The sequence below is a fragment of the Athene cunicularia genome (assembly GCF_003259725.1).
Source record: "Athene cunicularia isolate RWA chromosome 1 unlocalized genomic scaffold, athCun1 chr1_part2, whole genome shotgun sequence".
Lineage (NCBI taxonomy): Eukaryota > Metazoa > Chordata > Aves > Strigiformes > Strigidae > Athene > Athene cunicularia.
In genome coordinates, this window is record NW_020799092.1 from 55,721,387 (window position 1) to 55,749,228 (window position 27,842).

Below are 27,842 nucleotides of genomic sequence, written 5' to 3' on the forward strand. Positions count from 1 at the left end.
TTCAATTGCTAAAACCAATTTCAAGGTAAAAATGTCATGTCAAATCATGTACCAATAAGGGCACTGCAAATAAGATTTTTCTTGACCTTACCAATCAGTCACATTGCATCCCCTCCAAAGAGTATTATTAGATTTTTATCATTTTCTGAAAGCTTCCTCTTCAGAGACCAGCCTGATAAAGTAAAGTATCTGATTCTAATAGATAGCCACAAACAAAGTTATGAATACCACTGCTATTCATTTAAGGGACATCACTACTCTATAGTAGATAAAAAGTATCATGAATTTACATTAATCAAAAATATAATGATTATCTGGGACATATTTGGTTTTATAATTATATATATATTTTAGAAATCCCTTTTTAGAATTGACACAATATGATAGATATCTTTACGAATATTCATATGTCATGGAAAAGTATGGTTTGATCATCCATTATTCTAATGATGCATCTTATTATTAATATACTGATTCAAATTAATTTCTAGATCCATGTGATATAACAAAGCCTGAGATACAGTCAGTGGTGTATAACAAGGTATTCAAAGGAGGAAGAACAGTCTAATACTGTAAGCAAATGGAGCGAAATTCTGCCTTGTCTTGTGTCCCACAGATTACCTTGCTGTCATTGGGGATGCACAAATATTTTGGAATTTGTGCTAGGAATCTAAATGGGCTGTTATTTACATGGGTGCAAGTCCCATTAGCGTCACTGAGAGTTGCACCAAGTTATTTAACTGAGTGCCGAACTCACAGCTCACAGACATGTAACGCTTGTAGAGCTCTAAAAATCTAGTGCTCAGTTTCAGAGCCTTGAAAATGTTTCCCTTGGCAGATTCAAGATTTCACAATATTATGCACAGAAACATGAATTGCTGTGGTGATAAGAAAAAGTGTTGATTTGTAGATAGCTAATTTAATCCCCCTTTTCAAGCTAATGTGAGTGTACAACTGATATAGCTTGAGCAGTTATGTCACTGATTTGAAACAGCAAAATTACATTGCATTAGTTTAGCATATTAGAGACAAATATAAACTAATTTCACAGCTCCTTCAGGCAGCATTTTATAAAGGGAACCAATTTAATTAGAAAAACAAAACAGAAAAAAATATATCTTTGGCCTTCTCTAGCAACAGCACTGTTGGTTTTCCAGGGAAATTTCTTGTAGAACAAATGTTAAGATTTATGATGACTAGGAGCTAAGCCCTATTATTACCAGGGCACATGTCAGCCACTCTCTTTATATTTTTTAAAAAAACAGCATAATCTCTGCTGTCAGGTCACAGTGTATGAGGAGCTACTTACAGGTTTATACAGTTGGAAGAGAAATACTTCTGTGGAGCTAAAGCAACTCTGTTTGTGCCAGAAGTCTTTCAAGCATATCCGTGGTAGGCAGCATGAAAGGGAGGCACAGAGAAGGGAGTATACTATACAATCACAAACAAGCCACACTGCAGTTTGCACGATGCTGCCCAGCACCCACCATTGCCTCTCATCGATGCTTGTAGATGTGCTGTTGACATTATAATCAAATTAGTCATGTAGAAACCTTCACAGTCAAGAGAGAGAAGTTGACCCTTCTAGAGCACCATTAATCTAATTAAAGCTGTTGTCTAAAATGGACCGGATAAATCCCACTTTAGGTAAGCCTGTTTCCCTCTGTTGACTGTAAAGGCAGTTTAGACAACTAACTGCAACTCATGTCTAGATGCAGGCTGGATGAATTCCATCTGCAAGGATTCATATTATCCCTGCAGACTGCCTAAACTCAGCTTCAGATCAGGCTGCCTGCAAACGCTCTGTCCTTCCTTGCAACACACTTTTAGGAAGGACCTGGGTCCGTCTTGTCTGTCTCACGAGTCCTGCATCAAGGCACTATGAAATAGAGGGAAGCCCCCGGCCAGACATTTCACACTGGATGACACCCCCATGGCACAAAGCGTGCTCTGTCAGGTCTTCTGGATTGTGGGGTACACCAGCAGCTTTACCCCAGGAAGCACCTCCAGAGCAGGTCCTCATGAGGACTAACAACAGAGTGAGGGGCAAGCATGACTTCATGCCTGTTGTCAGGAAGCTCCTGCACTGCAGTGGGGGGCAAACATCTCATCCTGCTGCTCCAAGATACAGCGTGAAGCATGCCCCTCAGTCACTGCTCCCAGGAGGGACTTGCATGACACCTGTGTACCTAAGCAGCGTATGCCACATGTCTGGGACCTTACACATACATTTTTAGAAAGAAGATACACTTTGCTGAGCTTTCATGGCCCAGGATCCCTTGGTGGCTTTGCCTTAAAGCACTTTCTCAGAGTCCATAGTGACCTTCTGGAAACATGGCAACTTAGCTACGCTGTGGGTAAATGGTGCTTTATTTCTGTTTTACTCTATTTCAGTCAGATTCATTGGCCCTGTTTTTACCTCTCCTCTGGTCCCTTGCTATTACTTTGGTAGTAAAAAAGGAAGAAAAAAGGAAGAAAAATCCATGTGGCAGTCACTCTGACATAGGCTGGGTAAGCTGAATTAGGGCTTCTCAGTACATCAGGCTAGCCTCCTGATGGTCCTTGGCTTTGGAAATCATTTTCCATTAATTATCTGCAAAATATTTACTTTAAAAGTGCTGTGAACAATCAGGCCAGGAAGCTTGTTTACTTGAACATTTCCTCAACAAGAGTGCAAACACCATTGACATGAAGTTTTTATACTTTTCTCCCAGCTCTAAATAAACGCTGTGTAGCACTGATCAGAATTTTGCTTTGGTTAAAGAAGAACAAGACCCCTGGTGTTTATTTTTTCAATATATGTGTATTGTTAAAGAACAGTTATGTTAATCGGTAACTTCCTATGCACGTACTTACTGTAATTACCTTTCTTTCTTTCTTACAGGCATGTAGCCACCGCTCTAGCTCAGAGATAATCTGCTGTACAACTCCTTCACTGAAAGCCTTCAATCTCCAACCACCCTTTGTAACCAAAGTGTTCTTTGTTTTTGATGGTGTCAGCTCTTTGTACTTTGATTTTGATTATGTAAATAATCCTGTATTTAAGCATTTTGAAAAGCCAGTGTTCATCTCAAGAGGCAACCAAAATGTTCTGGAAATTAAGGTAAGAAATGTTGAAATAAGTTTTTCAATTATTTGCAAACACACATCATCAGCATAGTGTGAAACAGATATTTTGATGAGATAAAGGAGGCCCGAAGGAAGCAAGGGCAGAGTTTGGTAGTGCATTCACCCGAGCCCCCAGCTGTCACAACTTAAAAAGGTGCAGAGCTGAAAACAAATATATATACCAGGGGAGTTGTTGGCATCAGGTGGGTGAAAGAGGGGCTTTCCTCATCCTTATGGGAGGACCACACTGCATCAGCTTCTGATTACACTTAGCTGCATCACCAATTCAGGATTAAACATGGCCAGCAGACCAGAACCTGAATTGTGTGGCCTGTGCGCAAGTCCCAACTCTTACTGTCACATAGTTTTTGTGTTCTTCTTCATGAAAGATGTGAAGTTGCCTTTAGAAAGTCTTTGGCGCTCTAGAGCTGAGGGAAACTGGCCTGTGCACAAAGTCACTCATGAGAATCAGTCACCACTGTAGCTTAAGTATTTACTGATCCATGAAAAATGCAAAGTTCATGCTGAGTGCCTCTTAAAAGAGCATTGAGAATAGCCTACACAGTACTGAGAAACATCTCTTAGGAGTTCACGGCCCTCACAAGCACAGTCTGCTCTCTACTAGTGCTGCAGAGGAAGTTAAATCCATTTTGCAAGAGTCTGATTTCTTGAAATGTAGTGCTTTTCTGAGTTAATCAAATAGAAACAGTATAGATACAGGTATTTCTAATTTACAGTGAATGTTTTTGAAAAGTTATTATTATGTACGTGTAATTTATATAGAATATCTATAATTTATACAGAATACAATCTATAAAAAATGCTTTATGGAAGAGAATCAGTCTTAATGCTGGGGTCATCTCTTCGTGTAGCTCTGTAAGCCAAAACTCTTTTTGCCTATGACAGTCATGAAATTTTGAAGCCCTGAGGTCTTTGACTCCAAGATAGTCCAGTGGATCAGCTTCTGAGCTGCAGAAAATTAGAGGGAGTTACTTCAGAGCTTCTGTCCACCATGCTCAGTTCTAGTCAAAGTCTCTGAACATTGATGAGTTTCCACAAAGTGTTTTGGGCAAATTCCGAAGAATAATTGGTCTTATTTTTTTTTCCTTTGTTTTTCTACTTGGAACTCTTGGCTATACAATCATTCCTTCCTCAGTGCAAAGCGATTCTCTTGTTCAGTTATGGAGAAACGCTAGAAAGAGTTCTGGTGTGCGTGTCAACAGAGAGCTGGGAATATATAGCTGCTGCATGGCTCAGTGCCTCTGTGCAGTGACAGCAGTGTTTTTCAGTATTTTCCAGGTCATGCATATCAACCAATTGGAAAGAAGACTGATTTGAGAAGAATTATAGAATAACTTAGATTGGAAGAAACCTCTGGAGGTCTTCATAGTCTAATCCCCTTGCTCAAAACAGGCCTAAATTAAAAATAGGTCAGGTTGCCTATAGCCTTGTCTAGATGAGTTTTGAATATCTCCAAGAACAGAAATCTTACAGCTTGTGCTTCAGCTCCCTTCCATCTATTTGCCAGTATCTCTCTTGTTCTGTGGAGTTCAAAACTTGATGCAGTTGTCCAGGTATGGCCTCACAAGTGCTGAGCAGAGGAGAGAAATCACCTTCAATCTACCGGTTTTGCTGCTGCTGAAGTACATGCTCAGCCTTCATCACTACAATGCTGCCTCATTTCACCTTTGATCAGTGATTTTCCTAGATCTGATGTCATCTGAAAGCACAAGGACAGTGCATCCTGTCCAGGTTGTCAATAAAGATTTTAAGCAGTATTGGTCCCAGTGTCAGCCATTGACAAACACCACTTGTTAGACTTCTAAGATTTGAGCTGATGGCCAGTCAATTTTTCACTCATTTTATAGTCTATCCATCTAGTCCATAACATCCTGGTTTGTTTTCATTGCTAGGAGATATTGTGTTGCAAATCTTGCTAAAATCAAGGTAAACATTGTCCAGTGCTCTCCCTCCATCAATAGAGACAATCATCTCTACAAAGAAGGTAATCAGACTACTCAAGCAAAATCCACTTTTGGGAAAGATTGTGTTGGCTGTTGTCAATCGTGTTCTTATCTTTCCTCTGCCTGGAAATGCTTCCATGAGGACTTGCTCCATAATCTTCCCAGAGACTGAGGGTTTAAAATTGGATTTTTAACTCTCTTCTTTCTTTTACTCTTGAACCTTTTATTCTCCCTGAAGTAGAAGTCTCTGGTGCTGTTTATTGCTGGGAAGAAGCCATTCAGATGAGAAAGGCTGACTGAGGACTGTCCCACTGACAACTGACCAAAGTCACAATTTTGTAGTATTGATGTCACCTGTAGTCATGGCGCCCAAGGCAGATGTCTGTCTAAGCCTGGTTATTTCCTGGCAACCAACTGGAGAATAACATTAGTGAATGCTGGTCTCCTAGAACAAAGCATGAACAAGCACCAATTTAACATCTTCCTCTAAATAGAATTAGTTATAGTGGAATGCTTCTATCAGAACAGTGAGGCAACTTTCAGAAATTATAGTCAGAGGCCAAAAGATCATTACAAGCCATATTGGCAACAGTTTGCCCTCGCCCTGTACCCACATTCAAAAATACATACACACAAGTTTACATGCCTCATGGTCATATTTTGTGCAGTAATTAAGCAAGCTCAGCATGAAATTAAATGGCAGCTTGCTTCAGTGAACAGTCTGTTCTACCAAACCAAAGTTCTTTTATCTTTTTCTTAATTAGTTTCAGAGGGGCGGAGGGAGCTTTTATCACAAATTTTTCAATCAAACTAATCTAGTGTGACATATTTGGCTTTCATCAAATGACAGTGGGTACCAGTTGAAAGGTTCTGTTTGGTTTCCCCTGATGACCATAAGATGTTCTTGTAAGAAAATGTTACACACAAGAAAACATTTAAGTCTTCTATCTAAAACACAGTCAAGGCACTGTGTGCCATGAATGCCAGCCCTTCTTGTCTTCAGTGCCAGCCCTTTTGTCTTCCTGCTGAGCCTCTCAAGGTCCCACATCATGTCTTCATCTGCCAAGTATGTGTCTCTTTGAAGTCTCTCAGTGCCCACCATGCCCCAGTCAGAGCGGTCATGGCAGAGTGGCTTGAAGCACTTCACTGCTTCAGCACCATGAAGATACCACTTCAGAAGTGCTCCTTGTCTCCTGCCAACACAGGAAGCTCTCAGGGCAGGAGAAATTCTGGTGTTTCACTGTTGGGGACAACTGAAGACCCGAGTCTGCTGAAGAGGACAGTCTACTTACAACCTCCCACAGGAGCCACTGACCCAGACCTGCAGGCTGGCCTGCTGACAGCCCAGTGTGTCCTAACTGTGAAAAAAAATCCAAATAAATAAGGAAAGAAACAGCTTCTTACCTTAGTCTGCCCAGAGGCCTAGTCTGAGGTTGTGCTGGTGCACCAAGCTGGTGCAGGGACTCTGTATGTACTTCCAGAGGAGGCCTAGGAATGGGCTGCCAGGGAACTAAAGTGTATTTGTAAATATAAATGTTCCACTAGAGAAATAAGTAACACAATTGTCATTTCATGTTACACATCACATCTGAGATCTTGCCTGTTCTTTGGCACATCTGTCCTAAAACTGAGAGTAGGACAAGACTTACTAAATTGCCCACTCTATTCCCAAGCCAGTACATCACATTCTTTATGAGACAATCTTAAGGAACTCTTCTTCTCTATTTATAGGTCACTCTATTTCCAATCTTCTCCCACATTGCATAGAAAATTATGTTTCTCTCAATATCTGGACCAAGAGAGCACAGTATGGAAACCCTGGTATTTCTGAGCAAGCTGAAGTAGAAACTCTGAAGCTGCAGTAACTCCTTATCCTTACCAAGTCAACCCACTCTACTTAGGAACCTCAAATATTATTCTGACACCAATCTCGAAATATTCATGCCTTGGTCCATCTACTGCTTCTAGACTTTAACCTGAATTATTCCTGTTGTTGGTCTTGGTAGTTGGTTTGCGACAGCTACTCAGTGCTGAGCTTCTACAGCTTGCATGAAAGGGCATTACTAGCAAGAAGGGAGTAATATGTATTTTAAGTAGGAAATATTGTTTCCCAGTCCTCACAGGAATAAGTTTCCTCCTCTTTTTAAAACCATAGGCAAATTTTGTGTTCTTTAGAAGACCAAAACTTTTGCTGAAAGAGAAACTCTTCACATATTGAGATATTCTGAATATATTTGAAATTATAATGTATTAATGGCAATGCAGTGTTAATGACAGTAAGTAAAAAATACTATCTTCATTATAACTAGCTAAGGACCACCTTAGGAAACATCAGTATGATTATTTTTTTTCTTTGAGTAAGCATCAGTTTTGGTGGAGAAAAAGTCTAAGACTTGGTGTAGAAGAAAAAGAGGCCATTCACCCACCCTCTCTCAGATAATATTTATTCTGAAGATGGAAGACTCAAAGTCTTTTGAGGTACATCATTCAAAGGAAAAAATTGAACATGAATGGCTCATGCCAATGAATCTGCAGCAAGTCTTCATACTAATAAGCAATAAGCAGTCAATCACATGCTCCCTGACCCATTGAATATTTAGTTAATTAACACAAACAGAATGGCTCCAAGTAGACAGCAGATAGAGTGCAAAATGGACTATTTTGGCCAGCAATTTAGAAGTATTCACCTGGGGTGTGTCTTTGCCAGTCAAAATAGGACATTAAACTGGGTCTCCTGTATTTTTATGAACATTTTCCCAGGGCTCGGTCTGATTCTGAAGCAGACCCAAAGCATATTCCAAAGTAAGATATTTTTACCACCAGAACAGGATTCTTGTTTTCTTTCCAGTATACGAGGCCTCGTAGCAGTGTCAGCCATGACACCTTCCTCCTTTCTTGCAAAAAACTCCCAGATCCAGCCCACATAAATTGCCTGTATTAGTGTTATTCCCCATCCTTCCCTTTCCCCTTTTACTCCTGCTTAGCATGCCTGTTCTTTCATCTTAAGATGGGCTGTAGATGGAGTAGGGTAGCTTCTTAAATACTGATGCACTTTTGAGCACAAAAGTCCCTAACTTGGCCTTTGGACACTGCTATCACAATACCAGAAGGAATAATATTTCATCCAAGTCTGGGATGTGAAAGAAGGTTTTCTAAGTAGAGAGTGAATTTTTCATGCTGTCATCTTTACCATGGTTTGTTCCTTTTTGGTCTGTGGAATCTGATTTTAACAGATTTGTGCATTTTATTATTATAATTAATTAGTTCTCTTTGAAAGCTTCACTCCTGCTACCATAACCACTTGCAAAACAAAATGTTTGAGATGCCTTTAGTTTGTGGATAATACACTACCAGTTTTATATAAACAACGGGGTCACATAATGCATCCTTTCTGGTTCAAATTATGCAAAAATCTAAACAGGACCAACAGGATTTATCACTCGGACGTTTACAGTTTTAGAAGTCTGTATGGGCTGTGTGAGTGTTAGTGACAGCAGATTTTATTAATAAAATTTATCACCCCCCTCTGGCCTGTCTGTCAAACTCCCATTTATATGAAAAAAACTGATACATGCATGTTGACAGGGCAATGTAAATTTGCATTAGTCTTTTCTTTCACAATTGTTTTCCCATTAAAAACATTTTCCAAGGTAATAAAAGGACTTCTGAACTTTTATGAGATGGTTATGTAATATGAAATTTATTTCTTTTTTCCAAGGGAAATTATATTGATTCAGAAGCTGTTAAAGGAGAGGTGCTAAAAGTTGGAAATAAAAGCTGTGAAAACCTCCTCCTGCAGTCGGAGTCAATTCTGTGTACAGTTCCCAGTGATCTCCTGAAATCCAACAGCGAGCTAAATATAGAGGTGAGGCAGCTATACTACTCATGAGATATTAATGCCATTTTTATTATCATTCCCAATGTTACTACTGAACCTATAATCTTTAAATTTAAGCCTAAGCCTGTGTTTACACAGATATCTCTATCCCTGTTTGTTTGGGATGGAAATTCAAATAATATAGACTATTTTAAAAGGAATATTATCATCTTTGTTATTACCTGTTTGTACAGAGACTTTCTGGAGCCTTAGGCACCAAGTAGGACCTAAACTAAGCACAGAAATAGCATTACAATTATTAAGTCAAACACAAGAGGAAACATATGGGGAAGAATGGGAAGCTGTAATGGAGTAAGTTCACTTCAGAGCTCATAAGCCCTTTTTTCAGCAAAAAATTTGCTGCAGTCAGGAGGATCAGATCCTTTCTGAATAATTTTTTCTCTGCTTTTTATAATTTCAGTTGAGTTCTTTTTGTAAGATGCAGACACTTAGGACAAATGTTTCCAGTTCCACTATTGTTCAAAAGGTGGTCTCACTAGAGTCATTCAGACTGCTACTGCAAATTTAAATTGTAGAGAGTTTTGACCTACTGATTCATAGAGTAAGACATAAATCTTTCAGTATTTTTGTATGGTTTTTTAAATATAAAAATATGAAAATGACAGCGGAATGAAATTACCTTTAAACTATGAAATTTGCTTGTCATGGACTCTGAATCACTGAAAACAGTGGAGACTTTGCCAGTCATCTAAGTGTGATTAGGATCAAAGTCTGTGTAAGCTGTTTGGAGCAGGGACCATCTATTTTTTTCTGTATCTTTATGGCATTCATCTCAGTAGGGTCCTGGGCCATGAATTATATTCCTATGTGCTGCTGCAATCTAATTAAATAGTAATAACTAATTTGCTTTATTATTACAGTAAATATTAATTTATTTTCTTGTTAATTTATTTTGAAAAGTACAAATTAAATTTCTTGGATGTATCAGGCAAACTATAAATTTATATGCAGCATTCCTTTTGGTTTCCTGGGCCTGTAAATGCCTAGTTTCATATAATAATTGTGCACATATTTCATTCTGTACCTGTTCATCTTTTTACATATGCATCTGGGATTGGCACTACATTCAGTCAGTTCTACCATGTGATATTTCCTTAACCTCTAAGAAACAGATATACATAACATGTATTTCATATGTAGAAAAGCACACAACATAAAGGGGTTAAATAAGGTTTCTATTTGTTTACTGGCAAGGAGCCTCAGAAAATGCAGTCTGACCAGCGAAGAAGAAAATTTGCTCTTTTGACAGACAAATCCATCATTACAGTACCCCGAGGAATGAATTCCACAGGAGGAAGAGAAAAGATGGCCAAATGCATTCCTACTGATTGAGCTAGCACTGTGTGACCTAAAACAGTTTTTCCCTGTTATCTGCTTCATGTTTGTTTGGTTGTTGATTTGAGGGGTTGTTTTTTGTTTTGTTTTGTTTCTTTAAACTGTTGACAAGTTAAAAACTGGCAAGGGACAGGCTCACGTGACCTTGGGAACCAAAATGCAGGCACATTGTCAACAGAGAGAGAGTTTGATGTTACAGCGTATTTATGCCAGAAAGACACATATTAAAGACATTTGGGCTATTTTTTTTAACTTACATCTCAGCCCATATATCCATAGGCTCATACATTTCCATGCACCATTTGAGTAAAAGTATGAATTTAGCATTCTGAATTAACATCTGGTAGCAGTGGGACCCTGTTATCCAGAGTGGATGTGTGAGTGTATGTCATGTGTGTGGTGTAGCACATACATAATCGTGTCACTACCAGAGCTCTTGAAGGCATGTAATAAATCATAAAAATGTAGATCTGCTTTTGGCATACACCAATATAACAATTTCTCCACTCCCAGTGTTTTATCGCAGTACAGCATCACAAAATCAAGATTTAATATACATATGAGACATTTCATACTTTAGTACTAATAATCTACTTCTTACTTGTCTTTTGAAATCATCACACTATTTTTTCTTTTTATTTTCAGTGGAAGCAAGAAGTTTTGTCAACAGTTATAGGAAAAGTGCTGATCCGGCAAGATCAGAATTTCACAGGACTAATTGCTGGAGTTGTTTCAACATCAGTTTTTATTTTTATCTTTTTGATGTTTTTCCTCTGGAGAAGGAAGAAGAAACAAATTAAAGGTCCATCATAGTCAATTCCATCATTCCATTATTATATCTTACATTTTAAAAACTGACACCAATTTCTGTATTGTTTAACTGCTGTGCAATGCCATGCTGTAACCTGTCTACAGAGGTTTTGCAATCAAGTTCAATGTTTAACTACATTTTGGCCCATGGCACTTGCCTGAGCTGGGTGAAGGGCCACACTATGGCAAAAGGAGAAGGGTTTCAGAGGAACTCTGAGCTATTACGAAAACTTAGTAATATCTCTTCACCAATCAGCATTGGAAGCGGGGATGGGTAAACAGCATGCATGAAATCACAAGTACATCAGCTTCATCCAGTTGCCTTGTATTTCTCCAGGCTATGCCCAAGTTGTATGAGACACAGAGCACTGCAGTGTCCTGGTCTCCTGGTTACCCAGATCAGGAACTTGGTCAGAGTGTGACTCTTCTGTGACCCCCTTGTCTGGGTTTCCTTCCAGTGGGAACTGCTGCACAACACAAGGCAGGAGGAGGAAGGGAGCTAGTGTATAACCAGGTCTTGTTCTGACACAGTATCATAGTCGGATCACAAAGCTGGTCCCAGAGGCTTCAGAGCTCTCTTGGATCTTCCAGTGTGGCCAAGAGTGGGACTTTAACACAATTACAGCAAATCTTGTGCTACACAAATAGCTCAAGTTCAGCTCCTGTGCATGTCTGCCTCAGCAACAACCCAACCCTCTTCCCAGCTGAGCATAATGTCTGAACTTAAATACCTAAATGAATGTTGGCACACAGTGAGCATGAGGGTTTTCTAATATTTCTTTCTCGTCCCACTTCAGATCTGGGAACTGACCTAGTGCGTTATGATGGCAGAGTGCACACTCCTCACCTGGACAGGCTGGTGAGTGCGAGGAGTGTAAGTCCAACAACAGAAATGGTTTCAAGTGAATCTGTAGACTACAGATCAACTTTTCTAGAAGGTATGCCTCTATTATGAATCTGTACAAATTATATTTTATATATCTTTTCACATGTCTTCAGATGATAGCTATTTTGATCAATATCTTAATTTCAGTTTCTCATCTGGTTTGTCTGTGTCTTCATTGTTTGGCACTTTCACAGGCTTGCTATATGAACTGAGCTTCTCAGGTGCTTCCCAAGATTAAGGTGCAAAGGATTTTTACTTTTACTCAGGTTGGAGGAATATATAGAATACATTAGTAGAAACTCTGGAAGCATGCCCCACAATTTATTAGGAGCTAGTGGATATAACAATTTTGTGTTGTCATGAGGTCCATCACACCATGCACAAATCCACTTTGAAAAAAGTTATTTTAAAGATAGCATCTAGTGGCTATAGGTTTAATGTGTCACAGTGACTTCATACAGTCATTACAAAACAGTTCAGTCTGCCCAACATGGGACATGGAGTTTTGTAAACAGATATTCTTTTGTCTGTTCATGCCCCTCCTATAAAATGGCGCATTGTATGACACAGAGATGTTGATTTTTAAAATTAAGCTAAAAGAATGTAAAAGCTGTGACAAGCTGAGTGGAGGTCAATGTGTGCTGAGATGCCAGTCTCAAAAAACATGTTGTTCATTTTCAGGCCTGTGGGCATGAGGGAAAAAAAAAACCCTATGCTGTATACTTTTTTGCACCTTATAACACCATTTTAGAGTGTATTCTCCAGAAGAGCACTCATCTGCGCTTGTCATAAGTTAGGCTGAACATGTCCTTCAAGACATGTGGAGACCGTGTTCTGTGATTATCATTAAAGAGTCTTTAACTATATAGGAGTACCATAATATGATATTTAAAATATCACAGAAATTTGTTAGTCTTGCTATGGACACAGTCTTGTACTATTTCAGGTGCCGTTGTTTACAACTCGGTAAAAATCACTTCAAACCCTTATTCCACCTTTGTAATCCCCAATCGCAGAGCTGTTTGAGAGCCAGGCCTATTCCCAGCTTCCTTTATGATTCTTTAATTGCCACCGCCAGCTCGCACAGGAAGTTTCTTGATTGAAAGATTCCCAAAGGAAAAAGAAAGGAAAGCCTGTGCCACTGGTTAGAAGGGAAAGTGGTACATGAGACAAAACTATGCAAAAATCCATGGTGGAAGGTAAATCTGCAGTGGTCCTGGGGCCACTGTGCACTAGCAAAGCAGACCCAAGAAGGGGGTTCACTTAATGTTCCTACAGGAATGTTGATGTCAGTTAATGTCAAAGTATAAAATGACAGGAACATTAGAAAACATGCACATTTACATGTAGCAGCTGTAAAAATTATTTTGCAGCCATGACTAGAGTATTTTACTGTGATTATTAAATAGATATTTGCCCTTGGTGACATTAATGTGGGTTTGTAACTGTAAGTTTGTACTTTTGCTTCTAGATAGAGCAGCACTGAGTTCTTCTCAGCACCTAGAGTGATAACAGCACTATATGAAAATGTTTTATACATACATATATAAAGCATGTCTGTACAATATCTTTTACTCTGTGATAAAATATCTGATAATTTCTGTTGTTAAAATTATTTCCTTTTTAAAGTTTTGACCCTGAGCTAAATTCTGCTCATTGACTCCACTAGAATCATCCCAGACTGAAATTGGTGTAAATTAAACTTCTTTGATTCTCTTACAGAAAACACTAAAAAAAAATCTTTTAAACAAAAATTAAAATACTGAACAACATGCTGTTGACAGAAATAATTTTCTCAAACAAATATTCCTTGATGGACTGAAACATTTTAATTTCTGCTATTTTAAATCCACTGGCTCGTGTTATTTTCATGAGCAGCACCAACTGTATTATCTTCAGCAGTTACAGGATATGAATCACCTCTAGGCATTTCCCTGGTTGAATATTTACCATTGGATAAATATAGCTAGCCACCGGCAGTTTGGAAACCTTCATGAAATGTAAAGTTTCCTACCAAATTAGAACATGACAATAATAAAAGGTTTCATGATTTTAATTCACTACTTCCTACTCTCATATCACTGTCATTTTTTTCTATTTTACTCTTGTTACTCCCAATTACTAGAAATAATACAACGTACATTTGGCCAGAAGTTACAAGGCTTCATTCCATCCCCTCAGAAAAGTGGAAGTTTTGCCATTTACTTTCATAAAAGTAGAGCTGAGACAAGCATAAATTTCTAGTGACATGGTTTTCCTGGATTTTGGCAGAGTAGCAATGCATATTTCATTTTGCCTTTGTGACCAAAACTTCTGCAAAACCAAGCCACTTGCAAACTGATAAACCTTGCTTGAAACAAAACTCTTCATTTTTCCAAGGAGAAGTCTGAAAGGATTATAACAGTTTCTGTTCATCTTGCAGATCAGTTTCCAAGCATGTCTCAAAATGGATCGTGCAGACCTGCCCAGTATCCTCACTCTGACCTCTCCCCAATTCTGTCTAGCGGAGACTCAGATTTAGCCAGCCCACTTCTCCAGACTAATGTCCACATTGACATCAGTGCCTTAAATCCCGACCTGGTCAAAGAAGTGCAGCATGTGGTTATTGGTGCTGACAGTCTGATCGTGCACTTCAGTGAAGTGATAGGAAGAGGTAGGTACTGCGACTTTTACCTTGCAAACCGCTATTCTTTTTGCACACCCAGTAATTATAAACCATTCTGAATAAGATGTCTTTGCAGAGGTTTTTTCAAGCTTTTTACTTCTTGCAGCACTGCATCCCATGCACCAGATAAAGGGGGGAACCAAGGGGCTCATCTTTGAAGTCAGATGAAGGGTTGTGCATTTGATCAGTTGGACAAGACACCAGAGGGAGGAAAGAATCTTCCAATTAATGGGGCTCTTTTGAACTCAGATACTTGCTGGCTCCCCCTCAGCTGCCTCACTCTCACCCTTTTACAGGCTACAGAAAAGCTCAGCCAGGGTTTCTGATCCATGAGGCTGCAGTGCAGGAGTGAGGCTGTCGCAGAATATTGCACGAGCCTAAGGCACACACCTAAATGGCAGGGAATGCTGATGTGGGGGCACCAGTGGCCTCAAACTTGGAGCTGGCATGAGAGCCATGAGAGCTGGCAGGTTTGCTACATGATGCAGAAAACTCCTGCAGTCACTAGTGCATTCAGGAAAAGTCACCATGGGCCAGGTGAAATGCCCACACCTCTTTTCCCTTCACAAGTTCCCCTCAGCTCTGAGGAATTCACTGTTTTTTTTCCTCCAGCCAAAGGCTCACCATTCCCCCTCATCCCTCTCTCATCCCAGCTGCAGTAATGCATAGCTCCTGATTCACTTCACTTTATTTTTGTACCTGATACAGCATGTCCCCTATTTTTTAGAATTTCTCCCATCACTCATTCCTTTATATCTCTGTAAGTAGGTTTCCTCCTTTCATAGCCCAAGCCAGCATTTCTGTTAGGGACCTTTATGAAACTCTGTACTACTGAGTTACCTATTAGTATCTCAAGTAGAAACTGGATTTTCAGTACTTCTACAGATTATGCCTGAGAGGTCTCTTGTTGATTATCAGAATACTGATAAAAATTTGGCTATAAATTATATTCCTAGTGTCTCTTCTGCAGGAAAATAGCCCCAAATCAGTCAGTGTGTTTCCCTTCCATGTATTACACTTCATCATCCCCAAAGCAAGGGTGGGCCTTTTTCTTTTCTTTCTTGTTTCAGAAAAGTCTAAGTAATTTCCCATTTTTTAAATGTTGAAAAATAACAGGAATGACACCAATATAATTAACCATTTTAAATTTTCTCCTCCATAACTAGACCCAACCCAAAAATATTTTAGACACACCCGATCCAAGCTTTAGGATTTGTGCCCAGGCTCCAAATAATCTGTGGTCTGATGGGATTCTAGTTGTTTTTATAAAACAAACTTTGTATTAATTTTACCCTGAGCCAAAAGCAAAGCCTGCTGGGCTCTGAACAGTGCTTATGACTGGAACCTAGTAGAATTATTCAGATAGTTTTGTTCTCTGAAGAACTCACACTTGATAAAAAATTACTTTGCTTCCTAACTGCAAATATTAATATAAGTGTCCAGTAAATAGTACATCTGTGAAGGAAGCCCACCATTACATGTGCATAAATTGATTTGGATAAATTAATGCACCTGCCTGGAGCTCCAAGTTCTGTTTCCCAAACAAGTTACTGACTTCTCATAGTAGGTTTCACCACAGTAGGTTTCTGTAGACTATCCTGTTTACTTTGCAGGAAAGCACAGGATCAGGAAGGATTTCTGTGCCTCTCACAGTTTATTTCACTACTTAGACTGTGATAAAGAAGGCAAGTTTTGCTCATGATCTTTTAGTGACATTTCACACTTGGAACTAGGCCATAGCAGACACCATAGACTGACACCTACTGATGTGGTCCATCATCAGTAGAGTAACTCACAAACCATTCATGGCCAACACATCACTTTTAACACTCACCATTTTCCATGGAATATCAAGACCTCAGAGACTGTAAGCCCACAGTGACCCTACTTATGCAGCTTTCCACTGAAGATGCATCAAGGCTGTACAATCCAGTGGACCACTTAGCACAAGCTTGCAGACCACTGGGAACCACCAATCCAGTGGTCATGTCAGCTCCTAACTGCTTCCTCCTACCTTCCAGTGCCCTCCTTTGACATATATCTCACAGGAGAGTATGGTGGAATGGATTGACATGGTTTTTGTGTGCATAGTCATTACAAGAACATGAAGCAGTTGTGGCACCAGCCTTGTCATTATTTATACTCTCCATCTAGGTCAAGAAATATCAGCTATGCTGCAAATAGAGTTTTCATTTCATGTAATGGTTTTATATAATAGGACTTTTATGTGTTAGTTATGAAGTATACATCACAAGTGTGGGGAATTGGACAGTAACGGAGTGTGATCACTTTCTTAAAGCATAATTGCTACCCAGTGGAAAATACCAGAAAGCTGATTTTCCATATTAAAGCTAATCTTACTCATTTTTTACACAGGACATTTTGGGTGTGTGTACCATGGGACATTGCTGGATAACGATGGCAGGAAAATTCATTGTGCTGTGAAGTCACTGAATAGTGAGTTACATGTTTAATAGTGAGACTTTACCATAAGTCTAAAGATAACCAGGGTGAACTAATTACAGTGAAGTGTACTTTCACAAATAAAGATTCTTAGTTGCAGCTGGATCAGATTTATCTCTGGAGCAATTCCAATGACTTCAGATTACCATAAGGCATTGGCATATATTTGTACCTCAAACGAAATACCCATATATTTCCTTTACAAAGAAAAGATACAGGAAAATGAAGGAAAGGGAGTGTAATTTTTTTCTACTGACTACTGAAGATTTGTGTTTGGAAGTTAAATTGCTAAAGATGGGCAAAGCTGCTGGAAAAACAGGAAGAGACTATAACAACATTTATTAAAGGCTTTACTCAAGTGTTGTTATTCAGTTCTAAATAATTCATAAGAAAAGGAGAAACGGAATTAAAATCACCAACAAAATGTACTTGGTCATTGTAAGAAAACCAGTGTACATAACCTAGTTGTAATGTGGGAGGTGGGGAGCATGTTTGTAGCTTCTTATTATCACTTTGTTGTGCAATGACATGCTGCACAGAAATTAACTGTATTTTGTTTGGGTTTCTTTTAATTAACTCATTTTATTACTGGATTTCTCAGGAATTACAGACCTGGAAGAAGTAGCTCAATTTCTGAAAGAAGGAATAATCATGAAAGATTTCAGTCATCCCAATGTTCTGTCACTCCTGGGTATCTGTTTGCCCAATGAAGGATCCCCCTTAGTTGTTCTTCCATACATGAAACATGGAGATCTTCGAAACTTCATTAGGAATGAGACTCATGTAAGTACCTGGTGAGGTCAACCAAACAGTAATGCAAGTCTAGCCACGCCCTGCTCCAGCACCACAGGTTATAAGGTCTGATAATTACATTACGTCTATAAGTTCTTGCTGTTACTACACCTTAACCTTTAGCACTTGCTTAGGCTGGCACCAAGCCTGACCACAGCACTGCCACTCCTTCCCTTCCCCCTCAAATTCCGCTCTAGAATGTTTCCCAGAAATTACCAGCAATAAGTATTTCTCATTTCCCATTCATAAGCCTCTTTATAAACAAATGTGTTTCTGAGGTCTAAGTCAAGGGGCCCAACCATCTGCTGATTTAAACTGGCATGTCTCTGTTGACTTCAGCACAGCTGTGCCAGTCATCACCATCTGCTCTTCTAACTCCAAGGTAGGGGATTTTCATGTCCAGCTAGTGTTACAGTCCCATTAGTATCAATATTTTTTCTCCTTATCTTAAGAAAGAAAAACAACAATTGTTATACAAACTGTGAGTACTCTATTATCAGAGATTTTCCTCATTTCCATTGGAAGACTGTAGATTTCTCAAGTGTGCCTCACTGCTTTCTCTCAAGTATGTCTTGCCTCAGGTAGTGTAAGCCCACTTAATACTGTAGTATTTCACCCACTTAACAATGTGAGGACAATATAAAGCGACTTCTGAGCCAATAGGATTTTGTCCCTGCCTTTATGGCAATCAACAATAGTTAGTACAATTCAAAAAAACCTGCATCTTGACAAATTGTTGGGGGAGTTAAGCTTTCTGAGGTAGGGACCTCTTCCCTTTTGAGCTTCTGTCATTCTACGAGCACTAAGGCCCTTGTCTGTTAATAGTATCATGGTCCTTCCTGTAATAAATGGTATAATGACCACAGCTGAACAGCGTTGTTCCACAGAAGAAAATGAGATGAAGCAATGTCAACAACGCAAAAATCTGGTACCTTACTATTGCATAACAAGTCATGCTGTTGGATAAAAGAATTACAGGTGTATGTTTATACTTATTTTGGCATTTAACATTTTCAATAAGGTCTCACCTTGTAGACCAGGAAAAGAGTTATCCATTTTTGTGGAAAATATTCCTCTGGTAACTGCTAAGCTCTCTTTTGCCTTTTCCATGGCACCATAGTGATGATAGCTTGCATTTATTTTGCCCCAAATAGGACTCTCTTCTTTCTTGGTCATTTCCAGCTGATGAGCTCCAAGTTCACAGTTAGCACCTTCCACTGAGTTACATGCTATTACTCTAAGTTCACAAATGTGAATTTTGTCTGTCAGACCAGGTCATGCTGTTTATGCTGCAACTCCACCCTTCTGGAGTCTGTCAGCTTTTCTGATATCTTAAAGCATGTATCCTCACTGGAGGTAAGAACTTAATCTAAACATGACAATTTTACAAGCATCGACCTGTCTTGATCATTCTGGTAGCAAGATAGATGTGTCAAAAACTGAGAGTCACCGCAAAAAAACAGTCTGCTTCTTGGGCTTATGCATTCACTGTATCACAAAATGTTTGTATTTTACAGAACCCAACGGTAAAAGATTTAATTGGATTTGGCCTTCAGGTCGCAAAGGGGATGAAATACCTTGCAAGCAAAAAGTTTGTCCATAGAGACTTGGCAGCAAGAAACTGTATGTAAGTACAAACATATAATCCAGCCATGTTATCACACTCTTCTGTGTAAAACAGTGAGATGAGATAAATTACAGTTTCCAGGATTCTGCTTTTTCAGTCAGAATAGGGTGTTTTTTTCATGGTCCCATAATTATACTGATGTTTGTCTTGCATACTGATGAGCTACGCAGCTTGCTAAGGGCTCACTTCTTACACATAAGCGCTTTTTGAGTGTGGGAAATAAGAAAAGCTGAGGTGAAAGTGTAGCCTCTCAAAATCATTGGTTAGAGAGCTTAAAAGGCATCTCCTAAGGGAAGTTAAACTGCTGTTGTCTCAACTTGCTGTGCTTCCACCCAACCTCTTCAGAAGCAGCACATCTCTGCTGCCGCACCTAGCAGGAGGGAGAGAAACACAGGGCAACTTTGTGAGAAAAACAGGAACACAAAGAAACACCAGTGAGACCTCTTGACAGTAATCTTTTATTACATGAGTATGAGCTTACTTTGGCTCAACTGTGCACACAAATTAGCATTAAAAAATCAGAGAATGCAAAGAATCTTACTGTTGTCTGGGTAGCCAGACAGTTCAGTTCACACAAAGACTGATACAGGAGTTGCTGATACTATTATGCTGATTCATCATCTATGTTGTGAATTAATGAGGTACAGGATTAAATGTTCGAGTTTATTTTTAGGACATCATAATCTGGAACTCTGGGTGCAAAAAGGTTATTCACCTGTGACATGAGATTTCTTATTTTTTCAAAGGGTGCACACTTGTGCAGCTGAACAGCCTCTGAAAAAGAACATTTTCTTACAGCTGTTTTATTTTTTTAAGGGAGGTAAAAAGCCACAAGCAACATGATTTTCAGGTTTCCTAAGAAGAAAGGAATTGGGTTACTGGATAAAAGTAATCTAATTAGAATCCAGATAGTGGTAACAGGACATTCTCTCCAGCCTACTGTCTCTTCCTCTGGTGAGGAGGGAACAACTATTAGGATGTCTCACTTTGCCAACTGAATGGCTGCTTTTGTACTTCTATACGGCTCAGCACTTCAGAGCCTGGAGAGCTGCTGCCACATGAGAGGAAGATGTAGGGTTAAGGATCCACACTGCCCAGTGGCCACGTGCACTCCAGCACTCAGAGGCACAGCCCCTGCCACAATGGCAATGGTCATCAGAAAGGAAGCCAGGATGCAAATACGGTCCCCATGGACTCTTGACTCTATTCCACTATGCTGGAAGAGGTGCAGGAAGCTGCTGTGTCATAAACTGTCCGCTGTTGACCCATAAAAGTTTCCTCCTACTCCCTTCATTGGTATTGGTTTAGTTATTACATTAGTAAATACAGCAGATGGTTGTGTGCCATTCAGATGGACTTCAATAGACCAGAGAGTTGTCCAGACAGAAGCCTCATAAATTCAAGATGGAAATACCATGTGTAGAGGCTGAGAGAGACAGGATTGTTTAGACTGGAGAAGGCTCGGGGGGATCTTATCCATGCATATAAATACCTGATATGGTGGAGTAAAGAAAATGAAGCCAGAGTCTTCTTAGTGGTGCCCAGGGACAGGCCAGGAGGCAGTGGGCACAAACTGAAATAGAGAAAATCACATCTAAACATAGGAAGAAATGCTTTAATTGTAAGGATGACTGAACACTGGCACAGCTTGACCAGAGAGGTTGTCGAGTCTCCATCTTTGCAGATATTCAAAGCCCAACTGGTCACAGTCCTGGGCAACTTGCAGTAGCTGACCCTGCTTTGAGCTGGGGAGGTGGTGGTGAACTAGATGATCATCAGAGGTCCCTGCCAACCTCATCCATTCTGATTGTGTCATTCTGTAAGGAAGCCGTGGCTAGGTCTGCACATAAAATGAAGGATAGGCTTAAGCATGCCAACACCCATGCTCTATCTGTTTTCTGACAATGATACCACCTATCAGGACAAACACCAAGCTTAGGAGGAGTAAAGCTATGAAGATCTTCTGGTGTGTCTGAGCTGTAACCCCAGCAGAACTTTCCTTATGCCACCATTCTTTCCCAGTACAGACATATCCTTAGTTACAAGACTACATTATTATATACAGGCAGTCACTGAGATAATGATGGGTCCTTCCTTATCTAATTTAGAGTGAGTAGAAAAGATGATGCCTTGACTTGGAAATAAAAATGAGAGGTCTCTAAGGATACAGAAGAAGAAACAGCTGTGGAAGAAATGATGTAGCACTCAATCAGGATGTATAGGCTATTAGCAAAAATCTTTTTATATAATTGTTTTAAAAGAACTTTAATTCAAATTATATTATCAAAACAATATCAGTAATTTCCTGAGTTCATTCACTGTGTTAAATGGGTGTCAAATATACTTGCTGCACTTTTTGTTTCACTGTTAAATTAGTTAACAGATCCAAGATAAATTACTGCCTTCCAAAGTCACAGTCTCAAAAATGCAAGTCACTCGTTATAATGCACCATCACTGTAAATCTTCTGTGCTCAGTTGCAGATAATACTTCTTGTCATTTCTCTAGGTTGGATGAAAAATTCACTGTCAAGGTTGCTGATTTTGGTCTTGCTAGAGATGTATATGATAAAGAATACTACAGTGTGCACAATAAAACAGGAGCTAAACTCCCAGTGAAATGGATGGCTTTAGAAAGTTTACAAACCCAGAAGTTCACAACAAAGTCAGATGTGGTAATGTACAACAATATTTGTATCACCTATTAATTTCTCTTATATTACCTGAAACATGTATCTAGTATTTAATGAATGGACTGACTCCAACCCAAAACTTGTATTTGAATCTAACTTTAGTTCATATAAGAATAAGAGACTGTTTCTAAATCCAGAAAGGCTATTTGTCCCAATCACAAAGCAACAATTTGTTGACCTAGTTATATGTTACTGATCAGGAAAGAATTAGGAGTTTAATCCTACTCCAGGGGAATTAAAGGACATTCCAAGAAGCCAGGTTAGAGCTGAACCCTGCTATAGAAGGGGCTCTGGAAAGCTTGACAAAACAGGTTAAGTCTGAGACTTGTAAAATGTAATGGTTCTCAAAAAGATTTCATTTGCTTCATAAATACTTACTGACTGCCTACAGCAATCTCAAGTATTACCTGGCTGTTTATGAAGAAAAAATTATAAGATGAAGTCATTAGTTGGCTGGATCAAGCTTGTATTTTAGCTCTCCTTTCAATCCAGATTCAAATTAGCCTGTGATGCATAGAATTTTCACCATGTATATTCTCTTCAGTATGTATTTACACAGGGTTAGTCAGATCATCAGCTCATGTAAATTGGCAGAGCTCCATTAACCTCAAAATATGTCTGCCAATTTATACCAGCTAAGTAACAGGCCTATAGGCTTTTATTTTCTTTCATTTACTTAGTTGAGTTTTGCTGGCTCCAATTTAAGTGGCTCCTCAAGTCCCTACAGCATTTATTAGCCCACTTAAAAGAAAGATGAATGCAGTAAAATAACTTTTCAAAGGGAAAATCCATGCACTTGAATGATTAAATCTGTCAAACTATCTTCTAAAACTGGAATGTAAAGCCCTCCAACCCTATAACATTACTTATCTCTTTCTTTTCTTAGTGGTCTTTTGGTGTGTTGTTGTGGGAACTTATGACAAGAGGGGCACCACCTTATCCTGATGTAAATTCTTTTGATATAACTGTTTACTTGTTACAAGGAAGAAGGCTGCTACAACCTGAATACTGCCCTGACCCACTGTAAGTAAATAGTTTGCAAAGCCTTTTGCAAATGCTGCTGATTCTGATATTATAGTGACTGTGGGATGAAAGAGGGTTTTTTTTTCCTTTTTCATGGTTTCATAATTGAAGGTTTTTTATTTGAATGACAGGTATGAAGTCATGCTGAAGTGCTGGCATCCAAAACCTGAGATGCGTCCAGCATTTTCTGAACTTGTTTCAAAAATATCAACAATCTTCTCCACTTTTGTTGGGGAACACTATGTTCATGTCAATGCTACTTATGTCAACGTGAAGTGCATTGCTCCCTATCCTTCTCTTCTATCATCACAAGACAACACAGACATGGATGTTGACACATGACGGGTATGTCCGAAATAGAGGAAAATCCATTCTTAGTTGTACGAACAAAAAACAAAACATTTTGTCCGCTAGTTTTTACTGCCCTGTCTTTGTGAGAACACTGTTGCACATGTTTATGTTGTTGCCCAAGTTGCACTAGTACAAGGACATGATATCATACTGTTTAAGGCTATGGGATTCTATAAACCATCACCATAATTTTCAAGTCTTTGGACAACTGCATCAATTTACCAAATGGAAAAGTTGTGTGCTACCATCCAGAGGTAGTTCCCACTAGGTCTCATTAATGTGTACTCAGACACAAGAACAAAGATTCATCATTAATGCCATTGAAGGAGAAAGTAGAATACCAATCAGTATGGCTGTAAGGACTATCACTGTTGCATGTACCTTAGGATAATGAGCAGTACAGAAATTGTTTTCACACAAAAAGCTAAGACAAATAATGAGATTTACAAGAGTTTAAAATATATTTTCCTCCTACAGTGTCCAAACTTCAGATTTTTGCACTACACCAACAAGCTTTCTTAGAACATAGGCAGCCAAGAGAGCCAGCCTCATGGTAAATGTCTTAACAGAAATCAACGTCAGAAAATGGTGTGCAGTAAAATAAGTATGTCAGCCTTGCCAGTCCTCTGGTGTAGTCAGACGGTACATAAAACGAAGGGAAAATCATCTAGTTTAAAGCATTCCTAGTGTCAACTTTATTCCAACATTCAACCACTTCTTTGAGTCAAACAGACTATATCAGCAGATCTCTCACTGAAAGATGCAAAACCTCCATTCTTTCAATAAAGAATTAACCACTCTCTGAGAACAAAAAGTTGAAGGCATTCATATTCAATGCCAGACTCATCCCTGGGATGTAGTAATATGGGCAGCATTATTCTAGAGAGGAAGAGGAGACAGGCAGGCTGGCAACCTTATGGAGCTGCTGTCTGGTGAATCACACAGCAAGTAGCTGAAGCTCTGCCACCTACCCTTGGGTGGAGCTACTGTCAAAGGTGAGTAAAGAGCAGAGGCGTTGCAGCCAGCCCCGACCTAAAAAGACACTGTCATAGCAGGAATGTTGATAACTTCTTCATGCCAGCCCCGAAGAGCTGAGAAGACTGATCAAAAGAAGACACAGCTTTACGTCCCCCCAGCCTCTTCTTGGATCACACAACCCAGTGAATGATGATACCTACTTTTATTTCTAAATTATGACCAGAGAAACAATTTTGAAAAGAGATAGAAGATAAAACTTTCATTCATTAGGGAAGAGTACTATAGCTTTAGGGCAAACATCACATGTAATTTCTGTTCCTGTGGAATTCTGTGCATACTACTGTATAGCTTGTTTAGTATAGGATAGAACTGGGTTTGTTGGTGTAAACACATAAAGTATTCTATTTTTATATTTAAAAAAAGTTTATTTTTAATGACATTTACAAAGTTTGGTTAGGCCACAAAATACTGCACTGTGAACATTTCAGAAAATGTATGTCAGCATACATGATTCATAAATTGTAGCAACCTTAAAAAAATGCTGTGTAAATATTAAAAAGGAAGAGAACTGACTGTAAACACACTCCACCCTAAGCATAATATCTCCGTTGCTGCAAGCCAACCATTTTAAGATCTTCAGCAAGGTAGTACAGATAAAGAACTGATATAAGGGAGATACATTGCTCTTGGAAGACAGCGTTATAACTGAAAGATTTATAATGAGGGCAGAGTGTGTAGGCAAACCATGAGCAGATAATATTGCATTGTGTTTCATCACCACTTTCATTTCAGAAACAAACTTTCATGTCTGTTGAGAGCAATACTAATTGTAGATTGCTCAAGGACAAAAGGCTTCGCTGCAGGCAAAAAAAAAAAAAATCATCTCTATGGTTGTTAAAACAGCTAAGGAAGTTTATGACACATAGATTTGGAGAAGATACTCCAAACTTGTACATACATGCTTGAGGAACGCTGCAATGTGAAACAGAGGACATTTTTACTATTTATGAACTTTTGCTTAATAAAGTTAATGTTGTGTCTGGGACACCTGTAAGAATACGTGATTCTGGTAAAGATTTGGTGTTAGTAAGTTCATATATCTTCAAGAGCTGAATGGTACTTATGTTTATAGTTGTTGTTATGACCTAATAAACGTTATTAAAATTATTGTAATACTTTATGCTCCAAGTGCTCTAACAACTGCTAACATTTAACTGTTAAGCTGATAAAAGTCTATGCTTTTTCCAACTAACATGGGAAGAGCAACCTGTGGAACTGTGCGAGAGAGGAAACAACTCAGAAATGTAAAAATATGGAGAGTGCACCAGTAAATCAAACACACAGTTCATCAGCCTCCTACCCAATAACAGATCAGAGAAAGTTGCAGAACATTTGTTGTGAACAAGTACGGCATAGTCTGTTTGAATAGGAAGTCTCTTGCCTAACCACAGGCTTCATCCATAAAACTTAAACTTAAAAAAACTTAAAACTCTTCATGCATTTAGAGCTGGGGGTGACAGGTGAAGCTCAGAATTGAAGCATCATTGTAAAGAGTACCTGCTTGGCCCAACAAGGATGCCAGCACTTGTGTTTAGCATCCAAGCTCCCTCATCAGTTGTGATCTACAAGAAGCTTCAAGCAGCTGAACCTATGTTCCTCATTGTCATCTATCACACATCTCATCTCTGCAAGGTGCTTTATGATTGGACTAGAGATGATCTTCAAGGTCTTTTCCAAACTAGATGATTCTGTATCTGTGACACCTGAGGAGAGAAAGCATTGCAGTCCCCAGGGATCTTGGTTCTTCTGGGGAAACAGGAGGCAGCCTTATGCTTCTCCCACACATTTCCTCCCAGTTATATTAGATGCCTCCCACTGAATTCACAAGTTCACTTCTGTGGTACCCCACAAACACTGCAACATCCACTGTCCTGTGCCACTCAAGCCAGGTGACACTGCAAGCTCATTTCTCCAGCAGCTTACCTCAGGGGGACATCTTACACTTCACTTAGAAACATTTTAATGCACAAAGTCTCAGCTCACTAGAACCAGCATTTATATGGTCTTGTAATTTCAAAATATCAAGCAAGCCAACATCAAACACATTTTCCCCAGACACATTTACTTCTTAACAAAACATATGCTCAGTTTCAACTCAAAGTGTATTTTGGGGAAAAAAGGCATTGAAAATAGCAGCTAAGGAAGAAAACATTCTTCTGTTGTGTCATAAGCCAAATCCAGCTAAAAGGACTGAATTTTTTTATTCTAATTATTTACATCTAATTTATTTTCCAATATTTTCCAATTTTCCTGAAAAGTCAGTGAAAAGCCTCCAAGATTTTACCACAGTCCCCTGTTAATACCAGGGTCTTCAATCTAAACCAGCATAACATACAGCCTAATGATGGTCTGAACTTGTATTAAATACCAGATTTGTAACACATTCCTCTGATTACTTCTCATGATTTCTAAAGGATGCAATATATTGCATCTTTGAAAGGGTCAACAGAATCACAAGCTTCCCATGCTCAGTTTTATCCTAGTAACTTTTTTATACCAGGTACTGCAGCTGATCTTTAGCTGACTTAACTGGCAGCCTTCCCCCTGCATGAATATTAACAGCAGACATGGCCCATGGTCAAAACATTGCCTAACAGATATGCTACATAAAAGCCAAGATATTTAAAAACTAGGGAGGGATATCCTCAACCCACTGAAATTTTCCTATTGATTTCACACAAACTCTTTTTAGTGCACTATGAATAATTTTAAATAACTTGCCTATATTAAAGAAGATTTTTAATACATCCTACAATATTAAAGATTTCTAAAATCCAGGGAAATGATACACTGTACCATTGGGTTGCTAAAGCTTTACATATTGCTAATTTTCAATCATAAATAATGGATCTAGAAGACTTATGTAAATAAATGAAGAGGGGTTTTTGTTACAGTAGCAGAAGCAGTACAGGTGAGCAACCAAAAAAGGGCATCAAAATAATTTTAAACCTAAGCATGAAACTCCCCATTCAGAAATTTCATTTCTGGAATTCAGCCATAACACTATATCACAGGGAAACATCATAGCACATAAAGAAAATACAAATCCTAATAGGTTTTTTACTTACTAAACAAAACATCTACTCCTGAGAAATTCTGATTTCCATTATTTTTAACAAATAGGTCATGAACTGAGTATTCCGAGCATTGAAGAAAGACACAGGAAACCTGAGGATTTTGCCAGACTGATT

General features: G+C 38.9%; 1 protein-coding gene across 2 annotated transcripts in view; it reads left to right on the top strand.

Annotated features, from left to right (window-relative positions):
• Positions 1–25,766, top strand: part of MET (MET proto-oncogene, receptor tyrosine kinase) — a 90,143-nt gene extending 64,377 nt beyond the window's left edge. For both annotated transcript variants that reach the window (XM_026868322.1, XM_026868321.1), the window contains exons 11-21: positions 2,885–3,103; positions 8,791–8,937; positions 10,951–11,107; positions 11,913–12,053; positions 14,424–14,654; positions 17,043–17,123; positions 17,731–17,912; positions 19,439–19,548; positions 22,056–22,221; positions 23,126–23,262; positions 23,394–25,766. In XM_026868322.1, coding sequence (XP_026724123.1) covers positions 2,885–3,103; positions 8,791–8,937; positions 10,951–11,107; positions 11,913–12,053; positions 14,424–14,654; positions 17,043–17,123; positions 17,731–17,912; positions 19,439–19,548; positions 22,056–22,221; positions 23,126–23,262; positions 23,394–23,604 — 1,782 coding nt within the window. In that variant the 3' untranslated portion in view covers positions 23,605–25,766. The remainder of the gene's footprint in view (positions 1–2,884; positions 3,104–8,790; positions 8,938–10,950; positions 11,108–11,912; positions 12,054–14,423; positions 14,655–17,042; positions 17,124–17,730; positions 17,913–19,438; positions 19,549–22,055; positions 22,222–23,125; positions 23,263–23,393) is intronic.
• The last annotated feature ends 2,076 nt before the right edge of the window (positions 25,767–27,842 follow it).